Raw genomic sequence first — 17,339 nt, 5'->3', positions numbered from 1 at the left:
GAACAAGGAAGTAATTGAATGTTAGATTTGGGGGTGAGAAAATGATGTGAAATGACATCATTACTTGACTTTTGCACCCAGTGACGAAAAAGGCTATCTTTGCGGAAGTATCTCTGAAGGCTTTATTTTTTACCAAGGCCCTCTATTTTTTTTAAGTTTACTTATTTATTGTGTGTGAGAGAGAGAGAGAGAGAGAAGGCTGGGAAGGGGCAGAGAGAGAGAAAGAGAGGGAGAGAGGGAATCCCAAACAGGCTCTGAACTGCTAACACAGAGCCTGACTTGGGGCTCAAACCCACGAACTGTGAGATCATGACCTGAGCCTGAGTCAGACCCTTACCCAAGTGAGCCACCCAGGCGCCCCTACCAAGGTCTTTTATTATGCAGTTGTGATGCAACTTATTCCACATTGGGCTTTGTATGTAGTACAGTTCTCTTCCAATATCACTGTCATCGACCTCACCACAACTGCATCTTCTTTTTTTTAAGGCTTTCAGTTTGCAATCTACTTGCATCATATTTCTTGAAATTTATCAATATTTACAACAGTCAGCCAGAGATGAAAAAAAAAAAAGATGCTGGGGTGCTAGGCAGGCACAGAAATCCACACAGGGAAAATAGCAATGCTTGAACGGAACCTGGTTGTTGAATGGTCAGTTGGGTAGACCATAGAATTGGCTTATCTGAGCAACCTGTTAACTGGGGGAAGGGGCACTTGTAAGTGAGTACATCATATAAGGGGACCAACAGTATGCTCCAGCACGTGTCACATTGTACTGACTCGATCTGGTGAGGGATTTGTCTCTGACGATGTGCTCTGTGTGTCTTTATGTATGTGTGTGTCCCTTGTCTTTACATAGTATCTAGCATTTGGTTTGCATCTGTGAACCTGAACTGAACAGATTAGACAGAAAGAAAGTGATGAGCTTATGCCTTATGTAAGAACGAGGCTGAAAGAGTCAAAAGTTTCATTCTAAAATGAATAAAGTAGCGGCACCTGGGTGACTCAGTCGGTTAAGTGTCCCACTCTTGATCTCAGCTCAGGTCTGATCTCGGGGTCGTGAGATCAAGCCCCACACTGGGCTCCACGCTGGGTGTGAAGCTTACTTAAAAAAAATAAATAAAATTAAATAAATAAATAAATAAATAAATAAAGTAAATTTGCTATAGCTCTAAAATGCGAATAAGAATTAAAAAAAAATTTTTTTTGGTTGAAGTTTGCAAGTGGAAAGGGCATGTCAAATGTAGAACCCGAAATCCCACTGGATTAGAATACCCTACGATAGTTACATCTTCTCTTATATACAAACAAATGTGACAATCTAGTTTAAAATAGGCATTTTTAGGGCCAAATGAAGAAAGCAGTGGCTACATACATAAAATTCTCATGCCTACACACTACAACTAAATAAAGCATGATGTATTTTTCAAAAATAATTTCCAGAGGATTCAGCATAATGGACAACTGCCCAAATTTCAAATAGCTGTCCAAATGTCCAAATCCCAACTAACTAGGATATTTATTTGGAATTACTGCTGCTAGATAAGCCCCTAAACGTGACGAGGGGAAGAGGGATGCTTGCTTGATTTTAGTTTTGGGTGAACGGTGCTAAATGACAAAAACATTTAAAATGGATGCCCCGTTTAAGGAACGTAACTTGCCACACTGGAAACATTAAATAACCATTTGAAATTTTTCATGAATAGAAATCTAGCTTCACACTGCAGGAAAAAATCTTTCCTCTTTAAATGGCAAGCTAGTCCTAAAAGTGTACAGAAATCACATTATGGGGTTAGGACAGAAAGCACCACTTGGGAGGCAGTTAAAACAAATCTGACCCACAGGTTCACTGTGTGGTTTGTGAAAGATAAGACCGATCACAGTGAGTGGTGATACGGTGGCCCTCCCACACGCGCAGCCTTGGCCACAGTGCAAATTTGCCCAACTTTTCTGAAAAGCAGTTTAGCAATACGTATCTAGAGTCTCAAAATGTTACTCTGCTGCTGGGGAATCTGTCTTCAGGAAATATTTAGAGACACGTAAAAAAATATTTACGCACAAAGATTTCATTATGGCATTATTTAGAATAGCGACCAAAATATCTCACAGTATGGGAATGTTTACACGTATGATAGAACATTATGCAAACGTTCAAGTTATACTTTCAAAGACTATTTAATGACACAGGAAAATGCTCTTATTATAACTTGTGAAAAAGCAAAATACAAAACTGTATTTTAAGTGCTATAAATTTATGGAGAGTATATGTATCTACATACATGTAGAGCTTAATTAGAAGCACAAAAATGTTATGTGTATGTTTGGGTGGCATTTTGTTCTTCATTACAATTTAATGTATTTCCCAGGTTAATGTATTTCCAAGTTTCTGTTTTTTATTTTTTATATTTATCTATTTCATTTATAACCAGGAAAAGGGAGTAAAATGGGAAAAGACCAATGATACCAGTATAAACCTACCCGATGCTTATATCAGTGCCGCATGTAAAATAACCGAATATATGTTTTGAATTCCCCAACGAAAACACACAGACAGGCAAAGATTCGTGAGCTCAAGAGCTATTTCAAATTCTTCTTTATTATCACGGAGTCGCTAATTGCCAGCCATGCCTGAGACTTGGTATGTTTGTGTGCAAATATTTCTGATCAAATTACATGTCTCTGCAGTGAGTATGGTTCACTGTGATTAAATTCAAGCTGTTTTACCAAGTCCTTAATGGACTGATCTTGGCTCTAGTGGAAATCCTGGAGCCCGGTAAGAATTTTAGGAAAGGTTTAGCACTCTAAGTAATTATCACAGTCAAGTCACACAAGAACCAAGATCTCACTATCAAACACCGTCCTGTGAGAGGGCAGGAGTGCAGATGGCTGGGGCGGGGGGGGAGGAGGCGGGGGTCAGGGGGTTGGTGACTGGGTGGCTCAGCCAAAGTGTCCAACTTCGGCTCAGGTCATGATCTCGCAGTTTGTGGGTATGAGCCCCGCGTCGGGCTCTGTGCTGACAGCTCAGAGCCTGGAGCCTGCTTCCGATTCTGTGTCCCCTTCTCTCTGCCCCTCCCCCATTCACGTGTGCACTCTGGCTCGGGCCGCCTGCGGTCTCTCTCTCTCTCTCTCTCTCAAAAATAAACAAACATTAAAAAAATTAATAAAAAAAGGAGTTCAGATGGGGGATTGTCAAGGAGACATTTTATAGGAGAACGTCAGAAATTATGAAATGTGGGTCATCATTTAGAAGGAAAAAAGAGGGCCCAAGTGAAATAAAGTTTAAGTAAAGATAAACCATGCGAAGACAAAACCATAAAAAGAATCTTTTTAAAAGAGGGTTAACCACCTTTGGCAGAAAGACAAGAAAAGATGAAGTAGCAGTTATTCTAGTTTCAATAAATATTTACTGGCCAGCATTAAGTGTAAGGCCCTGTGCTGGGTAGGCAGGGCCTGTGAGAGTTACAAAGATCCATGAGAGAGAATGACCCCCAGCCCCTGGAGGCTGAGAACCAACAATGACGCCTTCCATTCCTGTATGAAGCTGTCATTTGCTGAGCTTCCATTATGCATATGGTGCCACACAAAGGACTTGATATCTCTTATCTCAAGTTCTTACTGAAACGTTCGTTGCCTGGTTGATATTATAAGAGGAAACAGGCCAAGAAAATGGAAGAAACTTAAGAGTCTCGAAAGTTGCCATCTGATCCAGAGTCTGCTCAGAGAACGCACATGTCGATCATGAGCAGCACTTTCTAGAGAGTTCCGTTAGAACTAACCAGATGAGGTTAGCCTACAGTTACAACGATAGCAACCTTATTGGATGATTACTACCTGCCAAGCACATTTAGTCCTCAGACAGAATTTAGAGATGTGCATTGTCTGAATTCTCTCCGACACTCCATTGAATCAGCCGCCTAGGTTAAAAAAAAAAATAACCCAGTGTCACCCCAGACTCCCACCTCACCCACAGGGAGTTTCTAAATGCCACAAACACCACCATTTTAATCTCTCCTTCACTCCGTCCCTCTGTATCGTCACAGCCACTGCCACAGTGCAGCCACCATCCCCCTCTCTCAGGTGGATTACTGCTAGGAGCTTCTAACCCGGTTTCCCTGCCATTGTGGTCCGCTTTCAGTGAGCCTACAGAGTGCTCTTCCTAAAACACAGACTCAGATAGGTCTCCCCCGGGTGTCGTCCTGCTAACCTTAAGAGACAAATCTATACCTAGAGCCTGGTGGCGCCCCCTGAACCCACTCTGCTCCTGCCACTCTGTTCAACTGCCTGCCCTTCTCTGGGTTCAGACTGTTCACGCTTCTCTGCCTCTTTCTTCCTCAGCTTACACAAACCCAGCCCCCTCCACCCTTTTTCTCTACTAGCTCACTTCTGCTGGGCATCAATATCAGGGCTTCTGGCATCATCAGAAGCTTTTCCTGATGTTCCGCCTTGTGGCTCAGGCAGTCCGGTAAACATGCCGATTCTAAGTTCTCTCCTAGCCCTTGGACCTTTACCTTGAAACTCACTTCTTAAGTTAATGGTTAATGTCTCTCCCTCCAGACTCTGACCTCCTTGAGGGCAGAGTCCTTGTCTCAGTCAGTCGCGAGTCCTCAGCCACCTGCAGTGCCTGGCACAGAGTCAGTACTTGATTAACATGTATACGTTTGCTTGTTTTGAGCCAGCCTTCTTCCACGAAGGACTGGAGGTAACTTGCACAAAAGACACATAAAGCGAAGAAAAAAAATATTAAAGTAGGAGCGTGGAAATTACACACTGAAGTAGAAGAAGGACCAAGAAGGAAGAGCAGGTTAACAGTTGTTGGCAAAGGGCTAAAAAAGTTGTCCTGGAATATTTATGTAACACATTTCTGACAACAGATAATTCTGAGATCATAGCACACCCCTTTTCCAGCAGTTCATATTATTTCCCTAAACCGAAACAGCTAAAAGTGTTATTAAAAAGCATGGAAAATGGATTCCCAAAAGTTTGGGGGCTTGGGATTTTGAAGCCATGTTTCTTTTTACAACTTAACCCCCCCCCCTTTTTTTTTGCATTGCAAGCTCTCAGAAGATAGTGAACATGCCATTTAAGCTTATTCTTTTGTACCCAGCATGGTACTATGTAAGTTTTTTTTATAACTTTCCCTTAGTAATAAGGGCAAATTTTTTTTTAATTTTTAATTTTGTAAGATTTTTTAAAACTTTAATGTTTTTATTTATTTTTGAGACAGAGAGAGACAGAGCATGAGCAGGGGAGGGGCAGAGAGAGAGGCACACACAGAATCCAAGGCTCTGAGCTGTCAGCACAGAGCCTGACGCGGGGCTTGAACTCACAGACTGTGAGATCATGACCTGAGCTGAAGTCGGATGCTTAACCGACTAAGCCACCCAGGCGCCCTTTTAACTTTTTTAAAACATATATTTACTTTTGAGAGACAGAGAGAGACAGAGCGTGAGCAGGGGAGGGGTAGTGAGAGAGGGAGACACAGAATCTGAAGCAGGTTCCAGGCTCTGAGCTGTCAGCAGAGAGCCCAGTGCAGGGCTCAAATCCACAAACCGTGAGATCATGACCTGAGCTGAAATTGGTTGCTTAACCAACTGAGCCACCCAGGTGCCCCAGATTTTTTTTTAAATTTTTAAGTAATCTGTGCACGCAATATGGGGCTCAAATTTACAACCCTGAGATCGAGTCATACACTTCCCTGACTGAGCCAGCCAAGCACCCCAGGGCAAGATTCTTGAGCACAGAAATAACCAACAGCAAGTGACTTCATCTTCAAGCACATTTTCTATCTAAATTAGTGCAGGTGGTTCATGACAGTAGCTCATCCTTTACAAGGAGTAAAACTGGATAACGACTCATAAGGCTAATTTTTAAAATGTATAGACCATCCACATTAATTTCTTTTTAAGGTAGTTTAATTTTAAAGCACTCTTCCTCGGATTACAGAGAGCCCTTCAGTTGCATGAACCAATGTGTATCTAAAAGCTATTTCCCACAAAATCATCTCAGGTCCTTCATTCTGAAGACCATACAGTAGATTTTCTTAGAAAAGTCTTGACTTCCGCTACCCTGCTTAGCTAATTCCAAGTTACGAAGAATCAGTGCCATGAATGGGCTTTCACATTGTCAGGCTTCTCCTGTTTGGTGTTAAAAAGGATAGTCATGCAGAAAAGAAGGTCTGAGAGCCACTGCAAGGAGAGCGAGAAGCTCTCCCAGCCTGGTTCTGGCCCATCTTGTCTTGTTCTAGTGGTTTCCAAAACATGGTCCGCTGTATGAGGAATGCCATGCCATGCCTGATGCAAAGGAGAGTCATCTCTAGAACTAGGTTCTGTTCTGATAATCTCTCTAGTTCCATCCCCACACATGGAGAAGTAGGTACCAGCCCTGGGCTACAAGAGCCACTGGCAAGAAGTAAATGCTCAGTGGGTGTCTGTTCAACCAATGAACACTTTTCGTTCTATCCACCTTCAATTTCACAATGATGGGAGGCAAGGTTAGCCAAAAGCAATTGGATATTTTCATGAACATTACAGCCTCTTCGCAGGCTTGGGACCAGCTGGTGTTACTCTCCTTGAAATAGTAAGAGAAGTTGCTTTGGTTTACAGAGTTGAGGGATAGCTTGGACTTTAAATTCACAGAAGACAGGAAGGTAACATAAAGACGTTTGCTTTCCGGGCATCTGGAAATTTCACCCGGGTACATTTCAATTCAATGTGACAAATGTTTGCTAAGGATCTAGTGCATCCAAAGGAGGATACTACGAGAGACAAAGATGAAAAAGGAATAATCTTACTGTAAGAGGCTAAAGTGCCCCCAGCATGGTACCTGGCACATGGTGAGCATTCAATGGGGAATTAATATTTTTTATATATTAGTGGGACACCTGCAATGTTCAAGTGAATGCAGTAACGTTGGAAAAGAGGTCCCAAGCAGATGTTCTGGGAAGATGTGTCTGGCTAAGATTCATCAGTGCTGGAGGGTTTGGGAGGGCTCTCTGGAGGAGGGGGGCATTTAGGCAAGGCTGCACAAAGAGTTTTTACAAGGAGGCATCCTGGGGGCATGAGCAACGAAAGGCATGCTTTGGGATTTGTAAGCAGCCCCCTGAGGCTCATACACATGATGCATGGCAGGTCCACAGTGAAGACACTGACACAGGCACCGGATCCAGAGGAAGCGACCTGTGTTAGGATGGTAATTAAATGGGCAGCGTGCGTATAGACTGAATGCTGGAGACAGGGGATGAGTTAGGAAACTAAAGCAATTTTCATTGTTCCCGGGGGATTTTAAGAGCAGGAGAACTACATGTCAGGGCAGAAGAAGCCCGGAAGAGCACTCTCTTTTTCACCCTTCTCTAACTTACAAAATATCATGCTGGGAGTAGTGTAAAGTACTCCTTTTAATCATACTTTAAACCAAGAAGTAAAAAAAGTAAAAAAAAAAATTTATAAAGCCTTAAAAGTGGGCCAGAAACATCATGACTTGAATACTTATTGACCTCTCAAATGTGTTAGTTATTGATGGGAAAACATTAAATCAAAATATTTACAATTAAAAAGTTCAGTCATTGAAGTCTGCATTCTCAAAGCCACATGATGGCCACTATTAATATGACGTCGTAGGAAGTTCTTCATAAAACTGCATTGAAGCCCCCACTTTCTATGTTGTTGGTTTCATTACCTTCAAGAGATTATGGAATTTCAAAAGTATTATCTACAATAATAATGCTATGTGTTTCTTTGAAGAGCTTAAGGCACTGTACACACTTTAATTAAATCTCCTAATGTCCTTGCAAAGTTGGCAAGGGATCAGCAGAAGGTGAGTCATCGGAAAATATCCAGCTAGAAGACTGGACCATAGGACATACTTTTAGATGAAACCCACTTTTGATTATTATTGTTCCCATTTCACCAATGAGGAAATGGGGTTATTATTCAGAGGAGGATGATGAGCTATCTTCTATTTTCACTGAAGGCAAAATACAATGCCATAGGCTCTGTAAGCATTTCCTGGGAGACCTTTAAAAATTGTACAAACACCATGACCCCTGAGGTTTCTCCTTTGAGAGCTGACCAACATTTATGAATAAACACCTAAAATGTGCACCAAGAGAATATACATTATCCATCTTTTGCAAAATCAAAAACAAAACAAAAAAAAACACAGGACAAGAATCCCAATTTATCATGATGTACAGTCTTTTAACCTTGATTGACTGGTTGGCCAGAAGTTCGGCTAGTTCTTTCCATAGACTCATCCCCAAGCTTCCCCCCTACAACACCAGAGAGAAGAGCGGGCACCGGTCTGTTGGAGATCAGGGAATAGAACTGGTTAGGTTGAAGACAGTACGAATCACAGGGCTAGAAAAAATGTTGAAGAGTAGAAAACTGGACAAGTCTTGACTCACGGTTCTACCCTTCGGATAGCGGTACAGATTCCAAAGTCAGATGGTGAAAAACAAACATGCATGCAGTAATCTTAGAGGCTCCTGTTTATAAAACAACTCCACTTCTAATCAAGGAAATGAAAGGGCCCAAACCACTTTACCAGACCACGACGCCACTGTGTCAATCTAACCACCTCCTGATGTCCCAGAAAATGCAGTCATGTTGCCCAGGAAAACATCCGAGTTTGGAAAAAAAATCGTGAAAAAAGATAAGTGTTATTGTTTTAGGCAATAATTTCTTTTCACCGAAGTGTTAAAAACAAACAAAGATATGAATAATGAAATCCTATGGCAATATTTGGTTGAATGATGGTTGTATTGATCCAGACTATGCTTAAAATTGTTTGGTTTATCATAAAAATGAAAATGTAAATTCAAAAATTTTGATGACAACTTGTGGAGCCTCAAGTTTGAGGAAAATTGTCTCAAAAAGACAGTCTTTATTAATGGAACTAGGGAAGAAGGCAAGATGACAAATTTTGCCTAGTTCTAAAACAGTGTGGCACCTGACACAGAAACCTCTTTTTTGGGAAAGACTAGTATTTGATGCACTAAAAATAACAAACAGCTTATCTCTACTCCTGAAAGCAGACTTACTACAATGGGATCAAGGGCAAATCTAATAGCTTCATGGGTCATACAGCAATAATTTCTCTTTTCCAATCTTTGAGATGGCAGGGGGAAAAATGCTCTAATGGAATTCTCTAGATAAAAAAGATTCACTAAATTAGGAAAATTTTCTATAGGCAAACAACAAATTTTTAAATAACCAATCCTTAGTCACATATATGTATTGAAATATAAAGGGAATGTAATTGCTTATGTATTTTCCCCCATAAAAGTAAGGTACCCTAAAAGATTTAGGAAGGTTTGTCTAGCCAATAATATATTTTATTTTTATTTTACTTTATTTTTTAATGTTTATTTATTTTTGAGAGAGAGAGAGAGAGAGAGAGAGAGAGAGAGAGGGAAAGGGGCAGAAAGAGAAGGAGACAGAGAATCTGAAGCAGGCCCTAGGCTCTAAGCTGTCAGCACAGAGCCTGATGTGGGACTTGAACCCACAAACTGAGTTCATGACCTGAGCCGAGGTCAGACGCTCAAGTGACTGAGCCACCCAGGCGCCCCAGCACTATATTTTAATTTGGAATCTTACTCATCACTATTACCTGCTTCCTAAGAATTCCCACAAAGCATTTATATATTTATATACTTATACATTTCATTTCACTGTAGTTCTGACGTATTTTACCAATATTGCCAGTGTACCAAAGGACTATACTTTTAATCTTCTCCTTGGATAGACTTACATCTGTAGCTTTACTAATTATAATAAATTCCCTAAATAAAAAAGGCAGTTTTAAATCAAATTATAGATCTGCTAAAACACATTGAATTATGAAATGCATCTAAATAAGGTATGGTTTTGAATTTAGGTTAATAGTTTTAAAATAAGTAAAATCAATATTTTATTAAATATTATTTTAAAATAATAATATTTAAAAATAATTAACATATGTAAATTTCAGTGACTGTTAAATGCTATTTGATCTCAGAATTTTTGAGCAGAAAGGGACCATGCAGATCATTTAATTCAATGACTTCATTTTTAGGTGCAAACACTGACTGCTCGATCTCCTGAAGGCCAGACAGCCCCAGATAGAACCCAGTTCCCCAATTTGACAGGCAAGTGTTTCTTTCCTTTAACCATGGAGATATTTGCTACAAACATCACATTAAGTTATCCTGGTATCCATTAACGTGGGAGTACTATTCAGAGGTGACATCACTCAATGGCCCAAGGAAGAAGCTACAATTATCTGGGACCAGAAAATCCTATCCCAACCCCACTGCTGACTGGATGCCATCAAGCAGGCCATTTAATTGCACTGCATTTTCCTCTTCCTAATTATAAAAATAAGGACTCGAGTAATTTAGACTTCCCTGCTTAAATTGGCTGTTGCAATAAGTAGTAATAAAAATAACTCTAAAGCATACAGCATATCTAAGTGCAAAAGAAATGCTTAATAACAAAAACTCATCTTCACTATATTTAAACCAAGGAGTAATAACCACTTTTAGTCATAATTAGGAGGGAGTATATATTAGCTGTTGTGCGTCCTTATAACATCTGAACACGCTAATGCAGGTGTATATCTAACAAGTACAGTAGCTCTTACTTTTTATAATCTATCTTTATGTTGACCTAAGCCAGATAGTGATTATCAGTGGAGAATAAACGAGAAATGTTTGGCTTCTGAAATGCACCAGTCTTCCCTAACAGAGAGAAGTGTTAACAGACTACCTAGTGTTTCTAACAGAATCAGAAAATTTTACTACCGAATCACCCTGTACCTGATAGATGGCATGGCATAAACCCCACCAAATACTATTCCCTAATAGTCAAATATAAGTTTCCTGACATGTAAAATCACCCATCTTGAGCTGACCTTTAAAAGACAAACAAAAATTTAGCAACTGGATTCTCCTGGACTCTGAGAGGGATAGAAAGAATTAAGAAGTAGGTTTTAAAAGCATTGCATAATACGGTTTTTTTTCTTGAAGAAAATGTATATACTTTGCATAGAGAATAACCTGAAAGAAATTACCCAGAGAGGCTAAGTCCTGATACTGGTTTCGGGTAATGGGAGCCAGCACAGACAGAAGAAGTCTGGGGAGGCCACTTTGTTGTGAGTTTCCATACCCACTAAGTACCAAAGGGCAGAATTGGGAAGGGTTTCTCACCATCATCAGCTCATGCCTGGCGTGCGTCCTTTACCCACAGTTTCCTTTTCTGGATTGGAGGTCTCCGTCCTAAATTTAAACAAGCATGGCTTTCGGTGTTTAATTACAATTTAATGGAAATACTACTCGCATTCAAATTAGCTTTTAGTTTTCACATCACGAGTGTGCATCCGAGTTATTGTGTCATTATAATCTCATGTTATAATGGCTTCATAATGCAAGTCCCTGCAGGGTTGAATTAGTAGTTTCCTATGGTAATCGCCCATCGCTATAATATCATAATCACATAAGCACGGTCCCCACGTGCCTTCCACTGCAATCATTTTGACGTGGTAAGAGCATTTTAATAGTATTAGCATAGATTCTCCGGAGAAATCATCTCATTGTCACTGCATTACCATATAAGATTAATTGTGGTAGGAAAGCTCAAAAAAAAAAAAAAAAAAAGGCAATGCTCAGCAATAAAGTGCGTGCATTTTGCACTGAGGTTTGCGACACAACCCTGAATTGAACAGACGCCCTTGCACACCATGGACGGGTTTTGTTTGGGTTTTCTTTGTGTTTGTTTGTTCAGGACTCAAACAGTGGTAATCAGTTGGGTCAGTCCCTCTCTGTGATACAGAAAGAAACAGCCCTGGTCCCTGTCTTCAAGGAGTTTACTGTTTAATCAGGTTCGCAACAAGTTCTATAGAGCATAGAGCTCAATGCAATTCATAGGCTCCAAATAAACAAAGTACTCTGGTAACCGGCATTTAAGTAGACGGTGAGAACAAACCACACAAGGTGTTCCTCAAGGGAAACAATTGATAATTATAAAGGGTTAAACAGACTGAACATGAGGGCTGCGTGACAGAAATGGAATGCACATTATCAGGGCTCCTAAGAGTCAGGCTGGCGTCTTCATTCCGCATTCACTAAGCCTGCGGAGAAGGCAGGCCACTGAAGGCACCAGTAGCGGCCACGGCCAGAGCCACGGCTTCCTGGCCAGAGGAAGCGGGAACAGGTTTCGGACAGGAAGCGTCTCCTCTGCACACATCTCCCCCGCTGGGTGGACAGAATGGAAGCCGGACCTTGTTCTTTACTGCTAGGAGAATAAGCAGAGACGGTCTCCGAAGCATCAGACCAAGGGCCAGCAAAAGGAAACTCCTACTCGGAAAAGCACTGCCCAGCCCCTACTACTCTCCTTGGGTTGAAGCCACAGGGCTAAATGACTAGGTTGTGTCAGTGACGAATGGCACACGCTGCAAGACTGGCAGCCTATTGTGTTCACTTGAGGGGCTTCTAATCATCTGGTACTGTCTGGGGACACCACAGGAGAATTGCAAACAGATGATCGTAAGTCTCAAGGAATCCTCTCCGCTCGGTGTGTGAGTGAGAACGTCACAGCCAGCATTCGGCACCCTGACTGGCCCAGAGCAGGCATCCGATAAGCGCTGAGGATGGACGGATGCGTAAATTAACACGGCTGGAAGGAACACACTGTGCTGTGGGTCTGAGCACACGGGCAGCAGATTGGGAATACGTGAGCTCCCATGGCATTAACAGCGGAGGAATTAACAACTGGCAATGTCTCTTGTATTATTAAAGACCTGCTTTGCCTTCTTGTTCTGGTAGATCACAGCATTCTGAGGGGGAAGGGTTGCTAATTTCCCTTTTCTTAAATTGTGCGGGCCTGGGAGATCTTGGAGCTACTCACTGGCTCAGTATCCGAAAAGAAGTAATACTGCTTTTTTAATTGGAAGACGACGAGGGGAAAGATTGCTCTCTGAGTGCTCAAAACTACTTTTACCAACAAGCTGTAGAGCAATATAAACGTATTACATAAACAAAATTAGCTATCCTTCCTTCAGAAGTTATTTTTAATTTTCATAGGTAAAGTCTATGGGCACCTGCTACCCGATTCTTCCTTGGGCTCTTGCTTAGGCATCCTACGTAATTAAACTCTTCTGGCTCATTCTTCCCAGGAACATCTGCCATTATGAATTCATATCAGAATTTACTTTTATTACCCCTGATTACCAGTTTTTCTTATTATTTGCTTGGTTATTAGACATACAGAGTAAAAATCAAGAATCAAGAATGGGATGTTTGAATCCGAAGGTACTCCCCTTAAGAACACAAATCTTACTTATTTTGTAAAAGATATCTTGACACTGTTTAGGAAAATGTCATTTTCCTTTCTCACTCAAATATATTAAAGGCAACAGAAAACATTCCTGATAATGTTCAATAGAGTTCATCTTTTATTTGACACAAGCAATAGTCAGTAGCTATTAAATATCTAGAGTACCACCAAATATTAATGCTCCGCTGCTATATTTCAGAAATGTAAGAATGCAACAGAACGCTCTTATGAACATATCACTATTTCCTCAATAGGAAGAAATGCTAGAGCTTGACGAAGCACACAGATGTTTCAAAAAGTTGATAGGATCAACATGTGTCTTTGGGCGAATGTAGCACATGAGCCTCAGTTTTCTCCCAGATAAAACAAAGGAGTTAAACAAGATGATCTCCAAAGTTCTTTCCGGACACAAATTCCACGATTCTAGGCAAAAAGGCAGTAAATGACCTGTAAAGAACTCGTGCAGTGGCTCCCCATGACTTCACCTTGTTTAGACATTAGATAAATGGGGATATTTATATAGTCGAAAATCAGACAGAACATTTCTATACGACAAATGAGAAATCTATTGATATCTTTCTAATTCTTTTTCTGAACCACCCTCTAACCACATTACAGCATTTACTTTACTATAAACTTCAGATTAGTATGGACAGAAGAATGAAATAAACATACCTCACAAGTCAGATTATTACTTTTTAAATTATCACTCTTTATAATGCTTACGACTAACAGTACAATAGAGACGCCAGGATCAAATAATGCTGGCTCTGTTAGCCTCAAATAAATGATGCTCAGTATCTAAGCACTTGAAAACTCTTGGCTATTTCCCAAATAACAGCTAACATGATCCATTATCTACCTATGTACATGTGTATATATGTGCATTTATATATATATGTATATATATATATATATACACACACACACACACACACATATATACACACATACATATACAGTGTGCACATTTTCTAATTATCACAATACAAGTACGGAGACTATTCTGAAAATTGTTTTGTGCCAACTTCACAGCCAATGATTATTTTATTTCCTCATGGACAGCGAGATAAGTAAAAAAGTCAATAATCTGCTTGGTTTTGTCAATGTTTTCAGAAGGTGTGATATATACCCCACTGGTGGTTCAAACCAATTTTAGGTGATATATGGGCATTTAAGGTCTTTTAAACACATAGTTGTTTATTTTAATGTGTTTTAGAAGGGTGCCTGGGTGGCTCAGTTGGTTAAGTGTCTGACTTCGGCTCAGGTCTTGATCTCATGGTTCGTGGGTTTGAGCCCCGCATTGGGCTCTGTGCTGACAGCTTGGAGCCTGGATCCTGCTTCAGATTCTGTATCTCCCTGTCTTTCTGGCCCTCCCCTGCTCGCACTCTGTCTCTCTCTCTCAAAAATAAATAAGACATTTAAAAAAATTAAAACAATGTTTTAAACACATATTTGTTTATTTTAATGTGTTTTAGAAAAAAAAGTATTAATGTTGCAAGCCTCTGACTTTATGGAGATTATTGTTTTGGATAAGGGCAAAGCAAAAAAAGTGGGTTACTTTAAAAAAATATATTAAGTAATTAGAAAAGGTAGTACCTGGGCATAGCAAACATGCTTTAAAAATGATAGGAGAATGAATCAAATTTGACAAACTTGATAAATATTAATGAATGATGAATTCATTCATTCTGATGAATATTATGCTGAGTTTGTGAAAATTAAAAGGCATATATCTCTACAGTGTCTTGTAACACATTTCTTTTCTTGGGCCTATCAAAGAACTAACTTCTGTTCTGGGGGTAACATCCTCCTAATTCATCAGAAATATCATCGTGACTTTTTTCTCTGTTCATTTATTTAATTTTGAGACAAAGAGTGAGAGAGAACATGCACACGTGAGCTGGGGAGGGGCAGAGAGAGAGAGAGAGAGGGTGACAAACAATCCCAAGCAGGCTCTGATCTGTCAGTGCAGAGCCTGATGTGGGGCTTGATCCCATGAATCATGAGATCATGACCTGAACTGAAATCGAGAGTGAGAAGCCCAACCCACTGAGCTATTCTGGTGCCCCAATCATGACTTCTAATTAGGCAGGGAAAGCTATCACCCACTTTTCACTCTTAGACCTTTTTCTTGGTCCTGTAATTGTTGACATTATTTTAAATGAGGTTGATTTAAAAATATAAATATGATACATGGTGTCAAGAATATAAATTGGGGCATTATGGCTCAGACATGGTGTAGCTACTGAGTAAGTTTTCCAATTTTAGTAGAGAAAACTCTGAAATTTAATACATTGTTCTTTGTATAGAAACAACATATAAAGAAACGTTCCTTTCTGCTAATGGTATGAAATCATTACATTAAATAAGAATAGTTAATGAATATTTATTTTAGCCAAGGTATTACTAACGCAGAGATAAACATAAAGAAGTGAAGACAGGTTCACAAGAAACTATACCATCCCTACATAATGCATTGTGAAAATTCTATATAAAAAAACCTTTTACAATTCTGATTTGGTCTATCAAAAAGCAACGGAATTTAGAAACTAATCCTTTTGACTTTACTGTGTCAGGAGTAAGTAGTAGCAAAGGTCCATGAAGTATCCCTAATGCTAGAAGCTGTATATGTTCTTTTATATATTTTAAATCTAACAGTTAAATGAAATTCAATAGACAATATAGAGAACTACGTAAAATCTCCACAGGGATCATTTTAAACCTGGCTCTCTTAGCTTGAAATATTTTGAGCTTTCTACTGAAATCCACTCATAAGCAGAAAGCAAAAATAACAATAATAAAAATAATAATAATGCCTGGGAGGAATGAATTATGTCCAAAGGGAGCACTGCCGTGTGGTTTGCAGGACCCTTCCCCTCCCCTCACACCCACCAGATCAAATATGTCTGTAAGGTCAAAGGCTCAGTAATGCGAGTGCTCAAAACAGCAGGTTCTTTACTTCTTATACACTAAGCTCCTCCAAAATATTTACGCAAGACAAAGAGGAACACCTTGAAGATGAACTTCTCTGAATGAGAATGGGGCAAATTCAAAGCAATGTTGGGCCTTCGACTTATGCAGGAATGTGAGTGAGACTCACTAGAGAGGTCTGGGACAGTCCCTAATCCTCCCTGTGGAAGCTGGGGGGACTTGGATGGGCAGTGTCAGCAACAGGCTGGAGACGGGGCTTTGGAGTAACTTTCCTCAAAGTACATTCAGCAGAGATCTGTTCTTGCCTAGCGGCAATCTGTGAACACCCGTCTTGCAGGAGTAGAGGACATTTTTATAGAAAGTATTGGGCAGAAGGTATTCGCCAGGCATGGGACATTGGAAGCTCGCACCCTCTTCTTGAATTCCCGTGTTAAATGGATTTGTATAGCTACAGGTGGAAAGTGTCTGAAGCTAAAAGACTCAACTGGGAGAAAATGCGGCCGGGGCAACTCCATGACTGGTAGAAAAGCATTGACTCATGAAATGACAGATATGCCATACTCCAGGGAGTGATAAATAAAAACATGTGTCAAATAATCTAGGTCACAACTAAGAAAGACACTCTCACAGCCTTTCCTAGATAAGGGTCTCAACAATACTTTTCTATGGCAACATTCGTAGTAAAAAAAAAAAAACCCCTTCTACTCACACATGTATTGTCTTACATATGCACTCATACTTCATTATTCAAATGTAATTTGTCCCTGAGCCCATGATGGGTGCATTGCAGGAGGCTATATATTTCATTCATGTCTTTTTTTAAGAAAAAAAATCATTTCAGTTCAACTTTTTAATACGAGCATTTTCAAAAGCTTGCAAATGTGGAGAGAACAGTATAATGGACCTCTAGGTATCCATCACCCAGCTTCAACAATAAATTCTAATGAAAACAGTTTTTAAGGGGAAAATTAATGTTCCGCAGCTCATTCAAAACTACCAACCAATTATCCCAAATATTACTAACATACTCTTAGAGATCTATATAACAATCCTCTAAGGGTTTCTGGCTATTAATTAACTACAAAAGACATTTTTTAGAA

The 17,339-nt window shown here is 40.0% G+C and overlaps 2 protein-coding genes across 4 annotated transcripts in view; one reads left to right on the top strand and one right to left on the bottom strand.

Moving 5' to 3' along the window:
* The window catches only part of RSU1 (Ras suppressor protein 1), a 355,401-nt gene that overhangs the window by 313,556 nt on the left and 24,506 nt on the right, over positions 1 to 17,339 (top strand). The gene's annotated exons all lie outside the window — the stretch shown is intronic.
* Positions 1 to 17,339, bottom strand: part of PTER (phosphotriesterase related) — a 69,510-nt gene that overhangs the window by 43,897 nt on the left and 8,274 nt on the right. Inside the window, exon 1 of one of the 3 annotated variants that reach the window (XM_045060944.1) lies at positions 11,181 to 11,557. The exons of the other annotated variants lie outside the window; for them this stretch is intronic. Coding sequence (XP_044916879.1) covers positions 11,181 to 11,186 — 6 coding nt within the window. The 5' untranslated portion in view covers positions 11,187 to 11,557. Of the gene's footprint in view, positions 1 to 11,180; positions 11,558 to 17,339 lie in introns of those variants that run through there. 3 annotated transcript variants of the gene reach the window in all.

The sequence above is a fragment of the Felis catus genome, chromosome B4 (genome assembly GCF_018350175.1).
Source record: "Felis catus isolate Fca126 chromosome B4, F.catus_Fca126_mat1.0, whole genome shotgun sequence".
Classification (NCBI taxonomy): Eukaryota; Metazoa; Chordata; class Mammalia; order Carnivora; family Felidae; genus Felis; species Felis catus.
This window is presented reverse-complemented; position numbering and strand designations above follow the sequence as displayed.